The sequence below is a fragment of the Suricata suricatta genome, chromosome 4, assembly GCF_006229205.1.
Source record: "Suricata suricatta isolate VVHF042 chromosome 4, meerkat_22Aug2017_6uvM2_HiC, whole genome shotgun sequence".
NCBI classification, from domain to species: domain Eukaryota; kingdom Metazoa; phylum Chordata; class Mammalia; order Carnivora; family Herpestidae; genus Suricata; species Suricata suricatta.
The window spans coordinates 71,676,205-71,702,189 of NC_043703.1; the positions used below are offsets into that span (position 1 = coordinate 71,676,205).

The following is a 25,985-nucleotide window of genomic DNA, read 5'->3' on the forward strand; positions in this document are numbered from 1 at the left end:
TGAGCTGAAGTTGGAGGCTTAACTGACTGAGCCACCCAGGCGCCCCTATTTATTTTTTTGAGATATATAGTGAAACTGAGCATCAGCAGGGAGGGTCAGAGACAGAAGGAGACACAGGGTCCAAAGCAGGCTCCAGGCTCCAGGCTCTGAGCGGTCAGCACTGAGCCCGACACTGGGCTCGAACCCATGAACCATGAAATCATGACCTGAGGTGAAGTCGGAGACCTAACTGACTGAACCACACAGGCGCCCCTCTCTGGACAACTTTATAAGTGACGTGCTTTGCTTCACTTGCAAGGCTGTCTGAGTAGAGGCTGAGGTGAAGGCTCCTGCGTGCTGTGGGAGAGGCTGACTTCTCAAGAATCTGCTAGTACAGAGACTCAGACTGACTGAGGCTAGGATTAGAAGCTTTTCATTTCTCTCTCTCGCATTGCGAGTGGGCACACTGTATAACTTAATTTGCAAAATAAGGCACTTTTCCCCTTGCAGTTATCAGACTCGACTTATGAAAAACAGTAGACTATAAAACAAACCTAGAGGACAGAAAGGGGGAAGAGATACATAATTTTTTTCTGGTTTTAATACCTTTTTTAATACTGGCTTTTTAATACTTGTTGTCTCTCTACTGCTGAAAGAGAGACGTAGTAATGCCTAGCTTGCTACAGAGTCAGGCCTGACACTTTGGGATTCTAAAATAGTTCCATCAGGGCGCCTGGGTGGCTCAGTCAGTTAAGCCTTAAGCATTCAACTCTTGATCTCTGCTCAGGTCGTGATCTCACAGTTGGTGAGATAGAGCCCCACGTGGGCTCTGTGCTGACAGAGCCGAGCCTGCCTGGGATTCTCTCTCTCTCTCTGCCCCTCCCCAACACGCATGCGTGTGCATGTGTGTGTGTGTGTGTGTGTGTGCGTGCATGTACATGTCCTCTCTCTCAAACTAAGTATTTAAAAAATGTAAAACAGGGGCACCTGGGTGGCTCAGTTGGTTAAGCCTCCGGCTTCGGCTCAGGTCAGATCTCACATTCGTGGGTTCGAGCCCCACGTTGGGCTCTGTGCTGACAGCTAGCTCAGAGCCTGGAGCCTGCTTTCGGTTCTGTGTCTCCTTCTCTCTCTGCCCCTCCCCCTCTCATGCTCTGTCTCTCTCTGTATCAAAAATAAATAAAACACTTAAAAAAAGTTATAAAAAAATAATAAATAAATAAATAAAAAATGAAAAACATTTATTATTGAGAGACAGAAAGAGACAGAGCACGATCAGGGAAGGGGCAGAGAGTGGGAAGGAGACACAGATTCTGAAGTAGGCTCCAGGCTCTGAGCTGTTATCACAGAGCCCAACACGGGGCTCAAACCCATGAACTGTGAGATCATGACATGAGCCGAGGTTGGACACTTAACCTACTGGGCTACCCAGGAGTCCCATAAAATAAGTATTTAAAAAAAAATAAAACAGTTCCATGAACGTGACCCATCAGATCGTGACACGTGATCTCTAGCCAACAAGAAGAACAATGGTGACACTAACCTTCATGAATTGCCCCACGCCATCGCTTTACTGATATTACCTCGTTCCATTTCTCCACCCATCAAATGCTTTATGGGCAGACAAGAGAGGACCAAAAGCAACTTATCAGAGATCCCGAGCTAGCAGGATTGGAGCCCGGGGGTGTGACCTGGGACTGTCCCAGGCGGGGAAGAAGGAGCCGAGTGAGGGCCATGCCTCGGTGTAACTTGTCAGCAGAGCACCTAGGCGGGGAAAGCACAGGTGAAAAACCTGTCAGCACGCCTGCCAAGGCTGCTCTGTCCAGCGCAGGCACCAAGAAGCCGTATGCCGTGTCAAGTGGAGAGTCGCCAGCACGGACAGGGCTAGGACAAAGGCAGAGAGCTCCTGAAACACACTCGATTTTGAGATTTTTGAAATACAACAGGTCCTGGGAAATCGAAATCATGAGTCTTATTTTCCTGGGTAGGGAGGTGGAGGTCAAGTTTCCGTGTGATGCTCTCCAAGTCACTCCTCTAGTCTACGGTCACACTCACTCCCATGCTGGCAAGCGGTGCTCTGCCTGGCGCTCTGTGTGTTCCTTTGGTCTCTCGTGGACATTAGCAAAAAAGGACACCAGTGGAGAGAACTGCACTCCCAACACTCCAGGAAACAAGGGGAATAGTTTTCATCTTGATGCCGGGGTTGATCACAAGTCATTTTGTTGTTTACTGCTGCCACGACCACCACACCCACCCAGGAAGCCTATAGTTCATGATTTGGCAGTCAAAAGCCCCAACGTGCGGCCATCTGAGAAATGCTTTTATAGTTTCAAAATCACCGGACTGTTAATTACTCTGCAGACAACAGTCCTGAGGCCCCAGGTGGGTTTCCAGCTACTCTGTCCCCAGTGCTATACCTAAAAGCTACGTGAAATAGTTGACATGAATGTACATATAAATATATATATGTTTTTATGTACATATATATTTATGCTATTGATTTTTAAAAGTCGGAGAAGCCTTTGTATGCAAGGCATAGGCTAGGTCCTGCAGCAAAGATAAAGGCTAGGCTATCTGTCTCTACATTTATGCTCTTTAGGAGACCAGCACGAGGAACAGAGGTACATGAAGAGAAACCCAGAAGCTGATACGGGAATGGTGGTGTCCGGGGATGCAGGACCAGCTGGGCGTCCTCAGCCTCCTGCCCCCCCTAGCTGCACACATCATTTTCGCAGCGGGATCATCCAGCGGGAACACACGCAGGGCCGAGTCACCTTCGTAACTGGATGGGAAAGGAATGCGGCAGCTGGGAGGGGAGCACTGACATGTCGGCGTTCCACTGGATGACAGTCCACAGCAGAGAGCTAGTGTCACACGCGAGCATTCAGCTAGGGGACAGGAAAGCAGACCCATTCATCCGCGAGTGGCTAGCTGGGGCCTCGGGAAGGTCCTCTGCACCCCGTGTTCTTTGGCTGGAGAGTAAAGCTTTGGATTTTGTGGTCCTGAAATAGTGCCAAGAGCTTCATCTGAGAGTCACGCTGAAACGTGAGCCCTTCCTCCCCTCCACACGGTGGGGTGCTCACCTGCTCTCTTGTCTGTATCCACCAGTGGATTATCACCCTAAGGCCGGGACAGGGAGCCTTCACTGCTGTCTGAGCCTGGCCTCTTACTATACCTACTGGTGCTTGGTCACATGAATTTAAAACAAACAAAAAAAAACTGTATATAAAGACTCGAGAAAGTATCGGCTTTCTGATAAAAAGCTGATTACATACAATGGAAGAACAATGTAGATGATTTTTCCCTGGATCACCAGACTGACTCAGGTCCAAACAGAAAAGTACTCAAAAATGCCATTCGCCTTAAAACAACTAGGTTAAGAAAACCGAAGAATCATTTTCTGTCCAACATGATCCTTGTAACTTTTTATACCAGAATAGAAGCCTTTCCCAGGCTCAGGCTGAAGTTCTGTAAGCCCTCGCCTCAACAATGACATTGGGCTACAGATCAGCTGGGTCCAGAATAAAAACAGCTTTGTAGGCCACGAAGCTGGGCAAATCTCTGAAATGTGTGCTTATAAATTCCTTTATGTTGATGAAAAGAAGTCATATGGGCCGATATTTGAGCCTCCTTGAGGCCTCTGTGAAGAACAGCTTCTGAAGAGATTCTTTTGCTGAAATACATCCACACAAGTACAGAGCACCAAATGGTCTCTTTCTTTATAAAATAAAAAATGGCATTCCACTGACTTTTCTTTAGTTCAGCAATCTCTCTCAGCAATGGCCCAATGACCTCATAAGGTCTTTGCATGGAATGTCTGAGAGAGGGAAAAATGGTGATCAATTCTATTTTAAATTTTTAAAGTAAACACAGCCCATTGTTACCGTTACTATCTAACATGGTCCTAGCCTCAGCAATCAGACAACAAAAAGAAATAAAGGGCATACAAATCAGCAAAGAAAAAGTCAAATGTTCACTATTTGCTGATGACATGATACTCTATGCAGAAAGCCTGAAAGGCTCCACCAAAAAATTGCTATAACTGATACATGAATTCAGCAAAGTCGCAGGATATAAAATCAACATGCAGAAAGCTGTTGCATTTCTATACACCAATAACAAAGCAGCAGCAGAAGAAATCAAGGAATCAATCCCATTTGCAATTACACGAAAACCAATAAGATACCTAGGAATAAAACTAACTAAAGAGGAAAAAGACCTATACTCTGAAAACTATGGAAGACTTACGAAAGAAATCGAAGAGGATACAAAGAAATGCAAAAGCATTCCATGCTCAGAATTGGAAGAACAAACGTTGTCAAAATGTCTATGCTACCCAAAGGAATCTACGTATTTAATGCAATCCCTATACAGAGCGAGAACAAACAATCCTAAAATTTGTGTGGAACCACAAAAGACCCCCAATAGCCAAAGCAATCCTGAAAAAGAAAAAACTGGAGGCATCACGATTCTGTATTTCAAGCTGTAGTCATCAAGACAGTATGGTATGGACACAAAAACAGACACATAGATCAATGGAACAGAAAAGAAAATATGGAAATTGACTCACAACTTTATGGTTAATTTATTTTCAACAAAGCAGGAAAGAGTATCCAGTGGAAAGAAAAGACAGTCTCTTTAACAAATGGTGTTGAGGACAAATGGGAAAAGAGGACAGCAACATGCAGAAGAATGACTCTGGACCACGTTCTTACATGATACAAAAAAGTAAATCCAAAATGGAGGAAAGTCCTAAATGTGAGAAAGGAAACCATCAAAATCCTAGAGAAGAACACTGGCAGCAACCTCTTTGACCTTGGTCACAGCAACTTATTAGACACGTTGCTGAAGGCAAGGGAAACGAAAGCAAATATGAACTATTGGGACCTCATCAAGATAAAAAGCTTCTGCACAGTGAAGGAAACAACAAAACGAAAAGGCAGCCTATGTCATGGGAGAAGGTATTTGCAAATGGCAAATCTGATAAGGAGTCAGTACCCAAAATCTATAAAGAACCTATTAAACTCAACACCCAAAAAACAACCCAGTTAAAAAATGGGTAGAAGATATGAATAGACACGTTTCCAAAGAAGACATACAGGTGGCTAACAGACACATGAAAATATGCTCAACATCATTCATAATCAGGGAACTATAAGTGAAAACCACAAATCAAAACCACCTCACACCTGTCAGAATGGCTAAAATTAACACAAGAAACAACAGGTGTTGGCAAAGATGTGGAGAAAGGGGAACCCTCTTGCACTGTTGGTGGAATGCAAACTGGTGTAGCCAATCTGGAAAACAGTATGGAGGATCAAAAAACAACAACAACTAAAAGTAGAACTACTGTTCAATCCAGCAGTTGCATTGTTAGGTATTTACCCAAAGGATAAAAAAATACAAGTTCAAAGGGGTATAGGCACCCCAATGTTTACAGCAGCATTATCAACAATAGCCCAACAATGGAGAGAGCCTAAATGTCTACTGACTGATGAATGGATAAAGAAGGTGTGGTATATATATTCCTATACACACACACACACACACACACACACATATATATTCAGCCACCAAAAAAAATGAAATCTTGCCATTTATAATGATGTAGATGGAGTTATAATGTATTATGCTAAGTGAAATTAAGTCAATCAGAGGAAGACAAACGTATGGTTTCACTCATATGTGTAATTTAAGAAAGAAAACAGATGAGGAGCAACTGGGTGGCTTGGTTGGTTAAATGCCCAACTCTTAGTTTCAGCTCAGGTCATGATCCCACTGTTTGTGGCTTTGAGCCCCATATCAGACTCTGCACAGACAGCATGGAGCCTACTTGGAATTCTCTCTTTCCCTTTCTCTGCACCTCCCCTGCTCATGCATGCTCTTTCCCCCAAAATAAATAAATAAACATTATAAGAAACCAAAACAAAACAGATGAACATATGGGAAGAGGGTGGGGGAAGAAAAGGAAACAAACCACAAGAGACTCTTAATGACAGAGAACAAACTAAGGGTTGATGGGGGGAGGTGGGTGGGATGTGGGCTAGATGGGTCTTAAGAAGGACACTTGTTCGAAAAACCATAAAATACCTAGGAATAAACCTAACCAAAGATGTAAAAGACCTGTATGATGAAAACTATAGAAAGCTTATGAAAGAAATTGAAGACACAAAGAAATGGAAAAACATTACATGCTCATGGATCGGAAGAATAAACATTGTTAAAATGTCATTATTACCTAAAGCAATCTGCACATTCAATGCAGTCCCCATCAAAATTGCACCAGCATTCTTCTCAAAGCTAGAGAAATTATCTTAAAATTCATATGGAACCACAAAAAACCCCAAATAGCCAAAGTAATATTGAAGAAGAAAAACAAAACGGGAGGCATCACAATCCCAGACTTTAGCCTCTACTACAAAGCTGTCATCATCAAGACAGTATGGTATTAGAACAAAAACAGACACATAGACCAATGGAATAGAATAGAGAGCCCAGAACTGGACCCACAAGTGTATGACCAATTAATCTTTGACAAAGCAGGAAGAGGTATCCAATGGAAAAAAGACAGCCTCTTTACAGATAGTCCTAGAAGAATTGAACAGCAACATGCAAAAGAATGAAACTGGACCACTGTTTTACCATTCACAAAAATAAACTCAAAATGGATAAGGACCTGAATGTAAGATAGGAAACCATCAAAATCCTAGAGGAGAAAGCAGGTAATAGCCTCCTTGACCTCAATTGCAGCAGTTTCCTCCTCAACACATCCCCAAAAGCCAGGGAATCAAGAGCAAAAATGAACTATTGGGACCCCATCAAGATAAAAAGCTTCTGCACTACAAAGGAAACAATCAAAAAAACTTATAGGCAATCAACAGAATGGGAAAAGATAGTGGCAAATGGCATATCAGATAAAGGGCTAGTATCCAAAATCTACAAGGAACTCATCAAACTCTATACTGGAAAAATGAATAATCCAGTGAAGAAATGGGCAGAAGACTTGAACAGACACTTCTCCAAAAAGGACATCCAGATGGCCAATAGACACATGAAACGATGCTCAGCATCAGGGAAATACAAATCAAAACCACACTGAGATACCACCTCACGCCAGTCAGAGTGGCTAAAATGAACAAATCAAGAGACTATAGATGCTGGTGAGGATGTGGAGAAACAGCCATCCTCCTACACTGTTGGTGGGAATGTAAACTGGTGCAGCTGCTCTGGAAAACAGTATGGAGGTTCCTCAAAAAACTATCCATAGAACTCCCCTATGACCCAGCAATATCACTGCTGGGGATCTACCCAAGGGATACAGAATTGCTGATCCATAGGGGCACACATACCCCAATGTTCATAGCAGCACTGTCAACAATAGCCAAATCAGGGAAAGAGCCTAAATGTCCATCACCTGATGAGTGGATCAAGAAGATGTGGTTTATATATACAATGGAGTACTACATGGCAATGAGAAAAAATGAAATCTGGCCATTTGTAGCAAAATGGATGGACCTAGAGGGGGTCATGCTAAGTGAAATAAATCAGGCAGAGAAGGACAGATGCCATATGTTGTCACTCATAGGTCTAACAGGAGAAACCTAATAGGAGACCATGGGAATGGGAAAGAAAGGGAAAAGAGTTGGGGAGAGGGAGTGAGACAAATCATGAGAAACTTGTGAATGCTGAGCAAAAACTGAGGCCTGAAGAGGGAGTGGGGAAGAGACAGGGGGTGATAGTCATAGAGAGGGGCACTTGTGGGGAAGAGTACTGGGTATTACATGGAAACCAACTTGGTAATTAACTATATATATAAAAAAAAGAAGAGCACTTGCTGTGATGGGCACTGGGTATTGTATGTAAGTGAAGAATCATTGAATTCCACTTCTGCAGTCAATATTGCACTGTGTATTAAATAACAAAAATAAAACTTAAAAATAAAAAAAATATAAAGGTCTTCTAGATGCTTACAAAAACAAACCATGGCCCACTAGTAAGTAACAAATTGTCTATTCCTTTAAGATTTGTCCAAGAAGGTCTGCTTGACAGGGACGGAACTTGGGATCCCCACGCTGGACGTCTGGCTATGCAAGTGCCCATGGGAGAGGGGTGAATTCTACAGAGCAGGTTGGTTTCATTCTTTTTAACAAACAGGGATTGGTATAGTGGTTTTCAAGTTTGTGTGCACTTTAGAATCACCTGGGTCCGTTTTTAAAACCCTTGGGCTCAGACCATCCCCAAACTATTAATTTTTGGTGGTGGGACAAAGACATGAGTAATTTGGGAAGCTTCCCAGATGATTTCAAATGTGTTGATGAGTTTGGGAACCACCGCATTAGTGGTTAGAAGTTTTTGTTTACACACATGTGCACACACTTTAAACAGATGGTAAACCAAGTGTTCTCTGAGGATGAACATGATGGGAAAGATGTTCTCTGTTCCAGCAGCAGGGACAGAAGCAAGTCACTGCTGTCCTTCAGCCAAACCTTTCTCACAGTCCATATCTGTCAGGCTGTGTTGGACCAGAAGCTTCCTCCAGGAAAAGAACCTGTGTGAATGTCTGAGTTGCAAGTGAATTAGCTGGTTATTCAGGTGGAGGGAGCCTGTCCAGTCAAGGGAAATCACTCACAGTATTCACCGCCAATGATAAAACTGGAGTTTCCAAGGAAAAGGAAGTTAGACATTTGGAAAACTGTAACCTTGATAAGTTCCCAGCATTTAAAAGACTCTTCTGAGGAGACCGGTGGTGATATTTATAAATATATTTTTTTAAGTATTATATAATGTGTCAATATTAGAAGATGACTCGTGAACCAACATTTTTGAGATGACCAGTGTTACAGAATCATGTATGAGGAGAAGATCCAGTTAAAGTGCAAGGTAGACCAAGAGATTTCCTTATAACAGAATATGAAAACTCTACATTATGAAAAAGAATGTTAGGAAATTGCTATTTGCGGAGATTACTTGCAAAATTCTGATGAAGGATTAAAGAATACCATAATTTTCTAGAAGGGCTACCGAAATACTTCTTCCTTTTCCAAATGTGTATTTGTGTGAGGTTGGATTTTCTTCAAACACTTCAAGCAGAACAGTAGATTCTAGAAGCAGACATGAACTTCCAGGTATCTTTTATAAGTCAGATATGAGGGAGGCTTGCAAAAATACTAAACAATATCACTCTAACTCAATATTTTTTCCACAAATAATATAGTTATTTTTATAAAAGGCATTATTATTTCCTTTTACCATGCAATGGGCTTATTATTTTTTAATGAATTCATAAATCCTTTTAAGTTGCTTAATTTAAATTTCAAATACAGTAAATACTGATAGATATAATCCACATAGAACAAGTTTTTTGGGGTCCTCAGTACTTCCTAAGAGCATAAAAGGACCCTAAAGCCGAAAAGTCTGAGGATCACCATTGTAAGACAACTGAGAAAAACAGAAATGTCAGCAAGAAGTCTTGTCCTGTAGACTAATGGGAACTTAGAAGTTTCAAGTCCTGTTCTCCCAGGATCCACCTCTTACAAATCTGGAATCTTTTGCTTTGCCTGCCATCTTTTTTATTTTTATTTTTTAAAGATTTCTTTATTTATGAGAGAGAGAGAGAAAGCATGAGCAGAGGAGGGGCTGAGAGAGAGGGAGAGAGAGCAAGCACCATCAGTGAGGAGCCCGATGTGGGGCTCGAACCCACAAACCATGGTATCATGACCTGAGCCGGAGTCAGACGCTTAACCGACTGAGCCACCAAGGCGCCCCAGCCTGCCACCTTTTACTCCCTTTAACATGCTTCTGCCTCCTTCATGGGAAGAGGCTGTCAGTTGTCCCCAACTATCCATTTTTCCTCTTTTTCTGTAGTAAGAGAACCCCAGATATTAATCTGGCACTGGACTACCTGGAACAAAACAAAGACTGAATTCCTGACCTGGTGGCTGGGTGAAGGCACGGAACGGAATTCCGGCCAGTGGAGTATGTGCAGAAATGGTGTACACAACTCTGGGCAGTGTCCTTAAAGGGACGGGGAGCATGCCTTCTTTCTCCATCCTTTCTAATTGAAATGAAGTGGACTGAAGGGCTACTCCTATATTAGACCATGTGGAAAAGAATCACACTCTACTGTCTGAAGATTTAGAAAACTGAAGGAATGTGGGTCCTTGATAACTTTGTGGAACTGCAGGCCTAACGGGTACAATACCCAGTGAACACGTCCATACTCCCACCAACGTCAAGATGGCCGAGCACGTGGGGCCTCTCTCCAGAGGAAACAGAGCTGACGCTGATAAGCTAGTTCTTTCACTATCAGAAAGTTCTACTCAGCCAGTAAGTGGCCAAAAGCTGGTTAGGATAGATGACTTTTGTTTGGAGAGCAGCCTGGTGCCCTTGAACACTCCTCACATAGCAAGAGCCCTAAGTGATGGTCTCATACCCGTTTGTCACGCCGTCTGAATTCATCATCTCGCTGCGTGTAGATTCTTGCACACAGGGTGTAAGACTGGACAGTGCCTACAGTCAGCCGGATTCCAGTTCTGCCTTACAGTGAACACCAAAGTGGCCCGCCCCTACAAAAGTTTGTCTGAACCTGACTCATATTAGTAGAGGCACCTTTATCTCTGGGAAGGGCAGAGAGCTGGAAAAGATAAGAGCAGAACTAAGGACTGCTGATGCCAGGAACCACGCCAGGCACCAGGCAGAATATTTCCATATATTTTATCTCGCCAAGTCTGTCTAACTATCCTTCCAGGAAGTGGGTATTTTACTGACTCTAAGATGATTACATATATTACATCAGATTGACTCAGTTATTTCCATTTTTGTATCAGTTCATCCATGAATACATCAGAATGAATTTCTAAAAGATAATAGCTTTTGAAAAATGAAGTAACAGCAAAGCCATTATCACACCTAGAAAAATCAATATTAATTCCTCAATATCATCAAATATCCCAACTATTTCATAAATGTCTTTTTTAAAAATTTTTAAGTTTTTTTTTTAATGTTTATTTATTTTTGAGAGACAGAGACAGAGTACAAGGGGATGAGGGACAGAAAGAGAGGGAGACACAGAATCCGAAGCAGGCTCCAGGCTCTGAGCTGTCAGCACAGAGCCCAATGCAGGGCTCGAACCCATGGTCCGTGAGATCATGACCTGAGCTGAAGTTGGATGCTTAACCAACTGAGCCACCCAGGTGTCCCATAAATGTCTTTCTATAATAAAGTTAGTTTGGATAAGGATCCAAACAAGGTATACATTTTATTTAATGTGTTTCAAACCTATTAATTCATAGGATTCCCCTCCTTTTCTCTGCAATTCATTTGTTACAGGAATTGGGCTGTTTGTCTTGTAGCGTCCCGCATATTGGATGTTTGTGATTTTATTCCTATAGAGTCACTTAACGTGTTCCTATGGCCTCTGTATTTTCTGCAAACTAGTAGTTCTAACTGGAGATGTGATCAGATTTGGGTTCAGTCTTTTCCACAAGACTGTCTCCTAAGTGGCAGCCTGGTCTTCCCACCGCCATCTCTTCTCAGCATGAGGACGGGTTCGTGAGTTCAGGTGTGGTCCACCTCACCTGTCCCAGAATGGTCCCCAGCAAGTCCTTATCTGGTCAGTTTAGTGGCCAGTGACCTTTGCCTAGGTCCAGTGTGTCCTTAGGGATTGCAAAAGATGGCATTCCTTTTATTGTAAAATCCAGTTTACGAGATAGAATTCCTACAGAATAAAATGTATCCTTTTAAGCAGACATTGTTAGAGTTTTGACAAATGTACTAAGTCAATCAAGATGTAGAACGTTTCTGTCACCTACAAAATTCTGTAGTTAGTCCCTTCCTTCTGTCCCCATGATGTGGCAACCAGTTGACCTGTTTTCTGTCCCTATCACTCTGGGTTTTATAGAATGCCACATAGATGGGATCTTACACTGTGTATAGCTTTGTGTCTGGCTTCTTTCACTTGGTAGAATGCTCCTCGGACTCACCCGTGCTATGTGTGTTTCTGTTCTTCTTTATTATTGAGTAGTGCTGGGGGTGTGGCTCGAATCACAATTTGTTTACCCTTTCCTTAGTTAATGGACATCTTGGTTATTTCCAGTTTTTAAAATAATTTTTTTAATGTTAATTCATTTTTGAGCAACAGAATGTGAGCAGGGGAAGGAAGGACAGAGAGAGAGGGAGACACAGAATCTGAAGAAGGCTCAAACAAGGCTCTGAGCTGTCAGCAGAGCCCTATGTGGGGCTCAAACTCATGAACCGTGAGATCACAACTTGAGCCGAAGTCGGATGCTTTACCGACTGAGCCACCCAGGGGCCTCTCAGTGGTTTCCAGTTTGGGGCTGTCATGAATTAAAGCGCCACGAACAATACTAAGCAGATTTGTGTATGTACTTAAGTTTTCAATTCTCCGCTAACTGGGTAGAAGAATTCTCTATGGTGAGTATTTATAAGAAACTGCCAGCTGCTTTTCAAAAGGGTTGTACAATTTTACATTTCTGCCAACAGTGTGTGAGCCTTCTAGGTGTTCTACGTGTTCTACATTCTCATCTTTATTTGGTACTGTAAGCCTTTACTTATTTTTATTTTGGATATTTTAGTGCATGCATAGATAGAGGTGGTAAGTAACTGAGGTTTTAACTTGCATTTTCCTGGTAACTAATGATGTGAGCATCTAATCGTCTGCTGATTGGCCAACCCTATATCATTTTTAATGATGTGTTTGTTCAAATCTTTTGTCTATGTTTAAATTGGATTGTTTGTTTCCTTACTGAGTTGCTAAGAATTCAAATGGTGATCTTATTCGAGTGTCCTTTTATATTAAAAAAACTTTTTTTTAAGTTTATTTATGCTGAGAGACAGAGATAATGTACAGGAGGGGCAGAGAGAAAGGGATAGAAGAAAGAATCCCAAGCATGGTTACAGTGTGGAGCCCCATGTGGGGCTCCAACTCACCAACCGTGGGATCATGACCTGAGCCGAAATCAAGAGTCAGTTGCTAAACCGACTGAGCCACCCAGGTGCCCTATAATGTCCTTTTTACATTTAATAGTTGCAGTTCCCCAAGGATGTTTTCTTTCATCACTGATTTGGTACAGTCTGTGCAGGGAACAGGATAAATGTTTTATTCTCCCTCTCTATCTGACAATTTTACGAGTAATGATTTGGTTCCACAGCATTCTCCAAAAGGGACCACTAAATTTCTTGTGATTTTCATGATGACCTTGTATATTTTAGGTATCTCAGTCATTATAGCTTTTTTCTTCTTGGTGATCAAATTATCCCCTCTGGTGGGAGGCCTTTCAAGTTGTTTCCTCAGTCTTTCGGCCATCTCTACAGTAGTCTTCGACAGTTTCTTTGCTTTCTGGCATGACAAGCGTGGATCTTAGGATGGGGCAAGCCATGCCTAATGCACTTAGAGTGCAAGCTGGCCAGGCCCCAAAACCCCAACCATGTGATTTAGTGTGGCAGCTTTGGGTCATGGGGTCTTGGTTAACCTGGAGACTGCGGCCAATGGCATGAGCAGCCAATCATGCCTAAGTATTCAAATCCCAATAAAAACTTTGAACACCGAGGCCTGGGTGAGCTTCCCATGGTCACACCTTGATGCTGGTAGATAATATGTCGTGACTCCATGGGGAGAGGGTAACAGAAGCTCCATGTTTGGAACCCTCTCAGACAATACCCGTTATGCCTCTTAGTTTGGCTGATTTTCATCTATATCCTTTTTCCCCTGTAATAAACTATAACTATGAGTATCATAGTTTTCTGTGAATTGTATGAATTCATCGGTGCTTTAAGGAAGCTGAGGGTATTTTTGTGAATTCCCTGAATTTGCAGTTGGTGTAAGAAGTGAGGGCAGTCTTGGAGCGCCTGGGTGGCTCAGTCGGTTACGCATCTGACTTTGGCTCAGGCCATGATCTCACAGTTTGTGAGTTTGAGACGTGTGTTGGGCTCTGTGCTGACAGCTAGCTCAGAGCCTGGAGCCTGTGTTTGATTCTGTGTTTCCCTCTCTCTAAGACCCTCCCCCTCCACTGTCTTTCCCTCTCTCAAAAATAAAGAAAACATTAAAAAAAAAAAAGTGAGGGCCGTCTTGGTGACTGCGACCTCTAACTTGCAGCTTGGTGAACTCCAGACGCTGCTTCAGATCTGCAGTCAGTTATTTCTTGAAGGATCTTGTCTTCTTCAGTGAGAGAAATAGTCTTGATAGGCCACATCTGGGTGCCTGGGGCACTCGGCACTTCTGAATGGGTGGTCATCATTTCTAGCACTTTCCCATGAACAGAGCTAGAAACAGCTTTTCTCTCTCTTTCTCTTTTTTTTTAAGGAGAAAATATAGCCTGGCTTTGTACTGATATTTCCAATTCAAATTTAGGATTATAGGTTTTTACTTTGAGTTTATATTTGTATCCCTTTGACGCCGGATATCTTGGTATTTAGAGCAAATAAATATTTGCTTTATCCCGTTATATAATATTTTTCAGAATAACATCATATGATCGACAATGTGATGACTGAAAACAATTTAGGATTTCCTGGTAGTTCTTTCCAAAATATAGTCAAATTTCAGATCACGTAACGTAGTTGCTTTGTGTGCGGCTAAGTCATTCACCAAATGGATTTTTAGGTCTACTGTTTTATTTTGCTTGATTTTTAAGGACTGACTTTTTCCCTTTATTTAACTTTGTTTTACATTTTATGTAAATGACGTGCACGGTTCTAAGAGTCAAATCTACAGAATGAAGCCTAGCTTCTATTCCTACTTCATTTTTATATTCTACTCTGTTTAATCACTCACAATCCTCCATTGTTGTGGATTTTAACTTGTAGATAAAAGATCTAAAATCAGCATATTTAACACATGAATGCCTATGTTATTGCTAAAGTGAAGCTTAAAAAACGCTTAGGATTAAATTCTTAAGGGTAAATTCCTCTTTTGTTTCTAAACTTGAAGTTTTAAAACTCTATTTTGTACAGAAACTGCAAAGGTAAACTTAAGTTCTACATAGCTGAACTGTCACATAATCGAAATATGTACAAGTAGAATTTTAAAACTAAATTTCAATTTGCCAAGAGCTATTAAAACAGAGATCTGAGGGCGCCTGGGTGGCTCAGTAGGTTAAGCATCATTAGTCAGACTCTTTGATTTCACCTCAGGTCATGATCTCAGGGTTCAATTCGAGGGACTGGGCTCTGCCGAGCCCGGCTTGGATTCTGTCTCCCTCTCTCTCTGCCCTTCCCCTGCTCGCTCTCTCTTCAATGAAAATGAACTAAAAAACAAAACAAAAACAGAGGTCCTTAAACACTGAACACGCATATTACATCACTCTCGCCCGGTGCCTTTGGGCGCTGGTGTCTGCATATCCACCAGGGCCGTGTGAGCTAAAGGGACGACCAGCCTTCGCAGACACTCTCCCGCAGACCCCCAGCCCTCTTCCTCAGGGTCGCAGAGCCCCCTGAGCTGGCCCTCAACAGGGCGCCCACTCTCCGGCTCGCCTCCAGGTGATTTCTTTTAGAGCCACAGTTTTACGTTCCACCTGCTACAGATTTACGTATCCACATCTCCAGCTAAGACTTCCTCTTTAATATTGTTTCGTTTTAAGGAATATTATTCAATAACTTACCAACCCATAGGTCCCATCGTTTCTGCTCTCGTTTTCCCACGTTTTGCCTCTTTAAGCAATTCTTCGATTGCTTTCCTGATAGGGAGAAAAATAAATTTGAGAGGTAGTCACCCCACTAGATTCTTAAAGAACAGTTTATTCAACATATGTGATTTGAAACTTAACATTTCAAAATGGGGGGAGAAGTTTTTGTTAATTAAAAAAAAAACATGGTTGATAGTTTTGAGCATACAACAATTAAAAAGAAACATTTTATATGAAGGGGGAAAACACTGAAAATGAAAGACAAAATGACAAGCTGTATCCATATTTAAAATGTTCAAATGCACTCTGATTCTAAGAAATACTAATGAATCCAACTCTGACAAATATGTTTCTGCCCATTGGTTAGGAAGAGAGTAGAGAAATGACTACTCATTGTTCTACCAATGGGCACCGAAACTGATAGAACATTTCTTTCGGACAATTTGGCAACATGACAAATAGCCTTCAAAATAATACATACCTGCCTACCTGAAAACTCTACTTAACCTAGGAAAATGGGTACATGGTATACATTGGATAATCTTTATTTCAAATTTCTTTGCATGTATATAGTACACAGGAAAATATTTGGAGGCATGTTATCAACATAGTAAGGTGAGTTTCTGGGTGATTGTAACTTTTTTTGTTTGCTTTTCTGTATTTTCTATTCTTTCTAGAGTGAATCTGTATTATTTGTGTACTTTTAAGCAAGAATTAAAAAAAAAAAACCCAGAAAATGTACTTATCAATCATATTGAGACATTACTCTTTTTATTTAATTATATATTAATTGTATATATATAATTTATTGTCAAGTTGGCTAACATACAGTGTATACAGTGTGCTCTTGGCTTTGGGAGTAGATTGCTGTGATACATCATTTACAACACCCGTGCTCATCCCAACAAGTGCTCTCCTCCATGCCCATCACCCCTTTTCCCCTCTCTCCCACCCCCATCCTCAACTCTCAATTTGTTCTCTATATTTAAGAGTGTCTTATGGTTTGCCTCTCTCCCTCTCTGTTTGTAATTATTTTTCCCCTTCTCCCCCCCCATGGTCTTCTGTTAAGTTTCTCATGTCCCACATATGAGTGAAAACATATGATATCTTTCTCTGACTTATTTCATTTGGCATAATACCCTCCAGTTCCATCCACATTGTTGCAAATGGCAGGATCTGATTCTTTCTCACTGCCCATTAGTATTCCATTGTGTGTACACACACACACACACACACACACACACACACATATATATACTACATCTTTATTTATCAGGTTGATGGGCATATGGAGTCTTTCCATAATTTGGTATTGTTGAAAGTATTGCTATAAACATTGGGTACATGTGCCCTTATGAATCAGCATTCCTGTATTCCTTGGATAAATTCCTAGCAGTGGTATTGCTGGGTCATATGGTAGTTCTATTTTTAACTTTTTGAGGAACCTCCATGCTGTTTTCCAGAGTAGTTGCACCAGTTTGCATTTCCACCAACAGTGCAAGAGGGTTCACGTTTCTCCACATCCTTGCCAGCATCTGTTGTTTCCCAAGTTATTAATTTTAGCCATTCTGATTGGTGTGAGGTGGTATCTCATTGTGGTTTTGATTTGTATTTCCCTGATGATGAGCGAAGTTCAGCATTGTTTCATGTGTCTGTTAGCCACCTTAATTCTTCTTTGGTCAAGTGTCTATTCATCCTGAGACATTACTCTTAAGATAATGTACAAAATGCTATGGGTAGAAAAATAGGAAAACAATTATCTCTGACTTTAATATTATTTACAATATATAAACAGTAAAGTTAAGGAAAAGAAAGGTATAAAGTTGAATACAGAGAATAGTTCAAAGACAGAACTATACATCTAATCACAACATTTTGAAACTGGTCATTATACACTGATTCTGTATAAAAACATTTAATTATGCTATTATAGTACTATTATAGGTAATATTTACATACTCCTCAAATGATGTTAATATTCTGTGAATATTTTATGATTATTTGAGCAAAGCATGCATATAGCTTAGAAAACCAAGTATTATTTGAAGACTTAATCATCCTTCTCCACCCACCAAAAAAATCCATTTCAACCCTTTAAAAAAAAATCTGTTTATCCTGGCGTTTATCTCCATGTCTCTCTTATTGTGCTGCCACTATTGTGCTACCCTCTTGATCTTCAACAAACATATCTATTTTTGTATAATTGACACATTTTTAAATAAACTCCCATTAATAGATTTTTTTTTTTAATTCCTTTCCAGTTAAGTCAGCAGCTCAACACTTTTGGCTCCATTCTTGAGAGCCCACTTGAGCGGGTCCGTGAAGAAGAAAACACTGACCAACGTGTGCACCATCACCCCCCTGGCCTCGCACAGTGGGACTGTGTGTCACAGCCTAGACTCACGGCATCACTAAACAGTAAGTGCATCTGATTACCTACCACATACCGTCTGTCAGGGAGGAAGGCCTATGGTCCTCCTAGCTGGACTTGGAATCAGATTGACATGAGACAGATTAACGGGAAAAAAAAGTGAAGAGCACACATAAGGGAAATCCACAGAGACATGAAATTTCGAAGACCATGAGGCAATGTAAAGCTTATATGAGAGGGGTAGGGCCTGAGGATCATGGAAGAGCCAAGTTTGGAAAAACAAGGTTGACTTATGATGCAGATCAGTTTCTCCGATAAAGGGGAATCTCTGCTAATAGCTCTCTTCCTGATACAGGCTCTCCTTTCCAGGTTTTTCAGATTTAGGCAGTTGAGGGGGAGCTTTTCCTGGGTCTGCTGGGTTTTGATTACTTTTAACTTGAGATAATCTTTATGCCAAAGTGGTCCAACTTGACCTGCCCTTGATTTGATTACTTTTAACTTGAGATAATCTTTATGCCAAAGTGGCCTGCCCTTGACCCCTATACATTCTTTCTTCCATCTCTTTATAATAATAGTAATAATAATAATACATCCTATTGATGTGATCTGAGGGCTTTGTCTCATCTAGTATTTCATGAAAAATGTATCCTATCTAGCTCCAAAGATCCTTTTTCATCTTCATATATGTAAGATAAAAGGTGAAAAGGTAAAAATATTCCAAATACACCTCCTCCCCTTCCCATCAGTAAGTAAGTGCGGTACTTTCTTTTATTTTTAGGGTTTGGAGTCAGCTCTGCTCCTTGCCTGCCATGGCTCTATTATGGATTTTTTAGGGAGGAGGGGCAAGATGGCCAAGAAGTAGGGAGCTCTGTAATCTTTGCCCGCCCCCATCTATCAAACTGAGAAGCCAAGTGAAGCCATGATATTCTGATCTGCAAGAGTGGGAGGAAAACACACAGAGTCCACAAAGAAGACGGCCTCACAGGTGCCTCAGTGAAGTGTGAACTGGGGAAATAAAAATGAGCCAGGACCTGGAGACTCAGAGGGGAGAAAGTGCCCCGACCCCCACCCCAGCACAGAGCTAGGGAGAGCACACAAAGCAGCGGAGAGATTAACAATGCTCATAGAGCTGCCTCTAGAGAAGAGAAAAACCTCGGCCCAGGAAGGAGACGGATCCTATCATCCCATATATGACCGCTGGGCGAGGGGAGAGAGATCTGTCCCCTTTAGCTGGCGCGTTTTCCTTGGGCTTGGCATGTGCAGATTCCAGGTGGAGTCAGGAGACTCCCCCTGCTCCCCGATTCCCCCTACTCCATCCCGGCTAGGAAGCTGCCTGCCTGCAGGAGTACATCTCATCTCGGGCGGTAGCATTAAACTGCATGGACTAGCATTTGGAAACAACATGGGGCTTGGAAAATACAGCTTGGCCCACCCATGGCACAGGGAGATTGGACCCAAAAGAGTGGCTGGTGACACTTGGTTCAAGAAGGGATTGGGGCACCACCATTCTTCTCCCCACAACCACCAAGGTGAGGCCTGGGAGAGCAGCCCACCAGACCTACCTTTTCTCCTCCTCTCTCCCCATATTGATGCATTGCTGTGATTAGATCAATTCTTGCTAATCAGATATATTTTCCCTTATCTCCTTCTTATCTCTCCACTCCGCTGGTTTTTACACTTTTTTTGTCTTTTGTTGTTTTTGTCCTCCCCTTTTTTATCCTCTTTTCTTTTTTTTCCTTTCCCTTTTTGGTTTGCTTGCTTGATGATTTGTCTGTGTGTTTGCATGCTTTTGTTCCCTATGTGTTTGTCTGTTTTCCTTTTCAGAGCTACCTCGAGAAACAAGCCAAAGTACACACGGTAGGGGAGCCCCAAATATCACTGAGCAGGGAAATAAAATAACCAAAGGCACAAGAGAAACCGAGAGACACCACTAAAAGAACACTTCTGGAACAGACAGGTTCTGGACAGTCAATGAGCCTCCTTTAATACAGCAGTACTAACAGGTGCAGAGTGCATAATGAGCTTTTAAAACAGACAAGAAACAGGTTAGCCAAAATGACGAAACGGAAGAACTCTCCTCCAAAAATATTCCAGGAAGAAGTCATAGCCACAGAACTGCTCAAAACAGATATAAGCAACATAACTGAGCAAGAACTTAGAACAACTATCATAAAATTAATCACTGGGCTTGAAAAGAGCATGGAAGTCATCAGAGAAGCTATTGATACAATGACTAGGGACCTTCAAAATAGCTGTGACTAGTTAAAAAGTGCTATAAATGAGGTGCGTAATAAAATGGAGGCTGCCACTGCATGGATTGAAGAGGCAGAGAGGAGAACAGATGAATTAGAAGACATGGTTATAGAAAAAGAAGAAGCTGAGAAAAAGAGAGATAAATTGATCCAGGAGCACGAAAGGAGAATTTGAGACCTGAGTGATACAATCAAACAGAACAATATCCATATCATAGGAATTCCTGAAGAAGATGAAAGAGAAAAGGGTCCTGAAGGGATGCTTGATTAAATTATAGCCAAGAACTTCCCCAATCTGGGGAAGGAAATAGACACTGAAACCCAAGAGGCACAGAGAACTCCCCTCAGATGTAACTTGAATCGACCTTTGGCACGACACATCATAGTGAAACTGGCAAAATATAAGGATAAAGAGAGAATTCTGAAAGCAGCTAGGGATAAAAGGCGCCTAACATACAAAGGGAAACCTATCAAGAGTGGTTACAGACCTATCTACTGAAACTTGGCAGGCCAGAAGAGAATGGCAGGAAATCTTCAATGTGATGAACAGGAAAAATATGCAGCCAAGAATCCTTTATCTAGCAAGCCTGCCATTCAAAATAGAAAGACAGATAAAGGTTTTCCCAAATAAATAAAAATTGAGAGAATTCATCCCCACCAAACCAGCCCTACAAGAAATCCTAAGAGGGACTCTATGAGGGAAATGTTGCAAGGAACGCAAGGTACCAGAGACACCACTACAAGCATGAACCCTTCAGAGAACACAATGAATCTAAACCCATATTTTTCAATAAGAACACTGAATATCAATGGACTGAATGCTCCAATCAAACAACACAGGGTAGCAGAATGGATAAAAAAAACAAAATCCATCTATTTGCTGTCTACCAGAGACTCATTTTAGATCTGAAGACACCTTCAGATTGAAAGTAAGGGGATGGAGAAATATCTGGAGAAATATCTTTCATGTGACTGGAAGTCAAAAGAAAGCCAGAATAGCCATACTTATATCGGACAAACTGGACTTTAAAGTAAAGGCAGTAACAAAAGATGAAGAAGGACCTTATATAATAATTACATGGTCTCTCCATCAGGAAGAGCTAACAATTATAAACATCTATGTGCCAAATTTGGGAGCACCTAAATACATAAAACAATCATGAACAGAAACAATTTTATTGATAAGAATGTGCTAATTGCAGGGAATTTTAATTCTCCACTTACAGCAATAGATAGATCAACCAGACAGTAAATCACTAAACAAACAATGGACTTGAACGACACATTGGAACAGATGGAATTGATAGATATATTTAGAACTCTACATCCTGAGGCTAAGAAATTCACTTTCTTCTCGAGTGTGCATGGCACATTCTCCAAGATAGAACACCCACTGGGTCATAAAACAGCCCTTCATAAATATAAGTGAATTGAGATCATACCATACACACTTTCAGATCACAATGCTATGAAATTTGAAATCAATCACAGGAAAAAGTCTGGAAAACCTAAAAAAACATAGAGGTTAAAAACCACTCTACTAAAGAATGACTGGGCCAATCAGGCAATTACAGAAGAAATTAAAAAACATGTGGAAACAAATGAAAACAAAAATGCAACAATCCAAGCTCTCTGGGACGCAGCAAAGGCAGTCCTAAGAGGAAAGTATATTGCAATCCAGGCCTATTTCAACAAACTAGGAAAAGCACAAATTCAAAATCTAACAGAGCACCTAAAGGAACTAGAAGGGGAGCAGCAAGAGCACCCCAAACCCAGCAGAAGAAGAGAAGTAATATAAATTAGGACAGAAATAAACAATATAGAATCCAAAAAACAGTTGAACAGATCAATGAAACCAAGAGTTGGTTTTTTGAAAAAATAAACAAAATTGATAAACCTCTAGCCAGGCTCCTCAGAAAGAGCCAAAGAGACACAATCATGAAAGAAAATGGATCATTACAACCAATCCCTCAGAAATACATGTAATCATCAGGGAAAACTATGAAAAATTATATGCCAATAAACTGGACAACCTAGAAGAAATGGACAAGTTCCTAAACACACATGCACTACCAAAATTCAAATGGGAAGAGATAGAAAATCTGAACAGACCTATAACCAGTGAAGAAATTGAATTAGTTATCAAAAATTTCCCAAAGAATAAGAGTTAATACCCATTCTTCTCAAGCTATTCCAAAAAATAGAAACAAAAGGAAAACTTCTGGACTCATTCTACAAAGCCAGCATCACTTTGATTCCCAAACCAGATAGAGACCCAAACAAAAAAGAGAACTACAGGCCAATATCCTTAGTGAATACAGATGCAAAAATACTCAAGGGACTATAGATGCTGATGAGAATGTGGAGAAATGGCCACCCTCCTACACTGTTGGTGGGAATGTAAACTGGTACAGCCACTCTGAAAAACAATGTGGAGGTTCCTCAAAATATTAACAATAGAACTCCCCTATGACCCAAAAATAGCACTGCTGGGGATTTAACCAACAGATATAGAAGTGCTGATGCATAGGGACACAGGTACCCCAATGTTCATAGCAGCACTTTCACAAAAGCCAAATCACAGAAAGAGCCTAAAATGTACATCAACTGATGAATGGATTAAGAAGATGTGGTTTATATATAAAATGGAATATTACATGGCGATGAGAAAGAATGAAATCTGGCCATTCATAGCAACATGGATGGAACTCGAGGGTGTCATCCTAAGCGAAATAAGTCAGGTTGGGAAGGACAGATACCATATGTTTTCACTCATAAGTGGAACAGGAGAAACTTAACAGAGGATCATGGGGAGGGGAAGGGGGGGAAAAGAGTTAGGGAGAGGGAGGGAGGAGAGACTCTTGAATACTGAAAACAAACTGAGGGCTGAAGGGGAAGGAGGATGGGGGGTGATGGGCATGGAGGATGACACCTGTGGGGATGAGCCCTGGGTGTTATATGGAAATCAACTTGACAAAAAACTATAAATTAAAAAATAAAGATTTATTTTTAAATATAATTTTGTAGTATTATGTAGTATATATATTATGTATATTTTATATACATATATAACATATTATATATATATTTACATATTTATTTTTGAGAGAGAAGGAACACAGGATAGGCAGAGAGCCTGGAAGACAGAGGATCCCAAGCAGCTCCACACTGACAGCAGAGAGGTGCTGGGACTCTCAAATTTCCAGATCATGACCTGAGCGGAAGTTGGAGGCCTGGCAACCCAAGTGTAGCAGTTTCTAAATAAAAGCCAATAATCCAACATACTTAGACCCATCTCAGACCCATCCGTGTGTGCTCTCTTCTGACAACAGAAAGTTAAAACTCTTCCGGGAAAAAGCCTGTTTGGGCAGTTCCCCAATTAGGAACACACAGCATGTCTTGTCACAAATAAACGAGGGTGCATTTTCCCGTAAAACCCATGTTAACATGTCCACCTGGCTCTTCTGGACCAACCTGCAAAAGCCTATTTGTGTCCTGTTATGGCTGAAATGCTATACCTGTTCTGAAAACAATACTCAGCCCAGAACCTTGCAGCGGTCCCAAGGGCAGAGTCTAGGCACGTTCAAGGGCTGGACATTGATTTTTCTAGTTTTGATTTCATGTAAACCATTTCCAGCTCTGTCATTAACTTTTACCTGCCACAATTTCAGAGATCCGATTTACAGCCGCTATCAAAGAGAACAGCGGGTGTCCATCTGTGAAAGCTGCTGGGGTAGAAGGAATTCCCTGTGGGCTGTACTTGGGTCCCCAGCAAGCATGCAGGCAGGACCCCACTGCCAGGGCTGGGGTGTAGCCACGCTTCGTGTCTGTACTTGGTGTTAACAACGACTAACGTTGGCAAGGAGCCTTACTTTGGCAAAGTGCTGTCCTATCTGAACACAACATAGTTACAGCTACGAGTCTGCAGGTGAGGAAAGTGGCACACTACCTAACTTGCCCAGGACAGCACTGCTAGTGATTCTGGAGGTGGGGAAGAACCAGACAGCGGGACAGGGATAGGGGAGGGGGAGAGGAGAGATAAGTGGAGGGAAGGAGGGAAGGCAGAAAGGGCAGAGGTGGGAAGGAGGGTAGAGGGAAAGAGAAAGGGGAAGACAGAAGGGAGGGGAGGGGGAGAGGGAATAGAGAGGGGGAGGGGGATGGAGGGGGGTGAGGTGAAGGAATGGAGAGGGGGAGGGGGAAGAAAGGGACAAACAAAAGGACCCTTGACCCTTACGCATGCTTAAGGCTACACATTGTCTGATCTTCCTGTCCTGTGGCCCAAGTGGGGCCACAAACTTGCACAGCAAGGCCCCAAGAAAGTCGTTTTTCTCTTTATCACTAAAGGCAAAAAATACAGTAACAGGGGAGGGGTCAGCCTACCAGGGCTGCCCCCACCCTGCACTCCCTGGGAAAACCGCAGAGGCGGAAGTGGAGGAAGGAAGACCGAGCACTATTTTGCCCTAAGAATGTGGAGCATGTGCTACCTCCCACCCCAAGTCTCCTGCCGGGGGGGCTTTCCTTCTAAACAGGAAAAGAACAATTCCTAGCAATCAAGTGTGTGGCCTTGAAGTACCAACATCATCTTCAAACTTAAGGGGGAAAGACTAGAAAGTCAGGTGGTTTTCCTCACTACTTCCTATAGCCTCGAGTTCTTCCTGGGACTCATGCTAACGAATCAGGAAAGGATTCAGCAGATTCCTTAGATTCTGCTTAGGAAATGGCAGAGCCAGCTTCTGCCGCATATTATCACAGAGCCTTAAATTACCAAAGATTATGAAACATCAACCTCAGGAAGCAAGATCGTTATTTAATGCGATGATGCAATAGAAGTGTAAGTTGCATTAAATTATAGGAAAAGCAGAGAGCAGGAGAATACGGAAGAACTAAGTACATAGACGCTGAGCGAGTAAATACTTACTCAGACATAAATTTCATTCCGGGTCATTTTTATACTTAGATGCCTAACATCTTCAAGTTATCTTTGTAAATCAAATTCATTATATTAGAATATAAAATTCACTGCGAACAAGAAGTCCAAGAAAGGCTGCTCATTATGCAGACAGTTTTCTGGGCACGGGAACAAATGAAAACCAATTTTCAACAATCCACGTGTGTATCATCTACACCCAGTTTTGCATCCCAGCTTAGCTTCCCAGGGCCTGCCTATTCATTCCATTAGCCAGCTGGTACATGCTTAAGGAATGTAAACTGATGATAATAGCAGCTTTAGTAAAATCCGAGTGGGAGTGCAAATCTAGTGAAAAATCATCTTAAAGCCCAAAGTCAACAAATTACTTAGGAGTTATCTGGGTCTATGCTTCTTTTTACATACATAAATCAACCAAGAGTTAACTCTATCAGTATATACAAAGGGTAGCAAGAAAACCAAGACAACTGAAATGAAACAAATAGAAATTGAGGGGCATTGGGGCGCCTGGGTGGCTCAGTAGGTTAAGTGTCCAATTCTGACTCAGGTCATGATCTCACAATTTGGGAGTTCGAGCCCCATGTCATTGGTCCCTCTGCCATTCATGCAGAGCCCTCTTTGGATCCTCTATCTCCCTCTCTCTCTCTGCTCCTCTCCTACCCTCAAAAATAAATAGGAAAAAAAAAAGAAACTGAGGGGCACCAGGGTGGCTCAGTGGGTTAAGCCTCCGACCTCGGCTCAGATCATGATCTCATGGTTCAACAGTTAAAGCCCCACTTTGGGTTCTGTGCTGACAACTCAGAGCCTGAAGCCTGCTT

At 41.7% G+C, this 25,985-nt stretch overlaps 1 protein-coding gene across 1 annotated transcript in view; it reads right to left on the reverse strand.

Moving 5' to 3' along the window:
* LOC115289620 (protein POLR1D-like) overlaps positions 1 to 25,985 on the reverse strand; it is a 54,917-nt gene that overhangs the window by 5,897 nt on the left and 23,035 nt on the right. Inside the window, exon 2 of the mRNA XM_029936913.1 lies at positions 15,594 to 15,668. Within this exon, the coding sequence (XP_029792773.1) occupies positions 15,594 to 15,668 (75 nt within the window). The remainder of the gene's footprint in view (positions 1 to 15,593; positions 15,669 to 25,985) is intronic.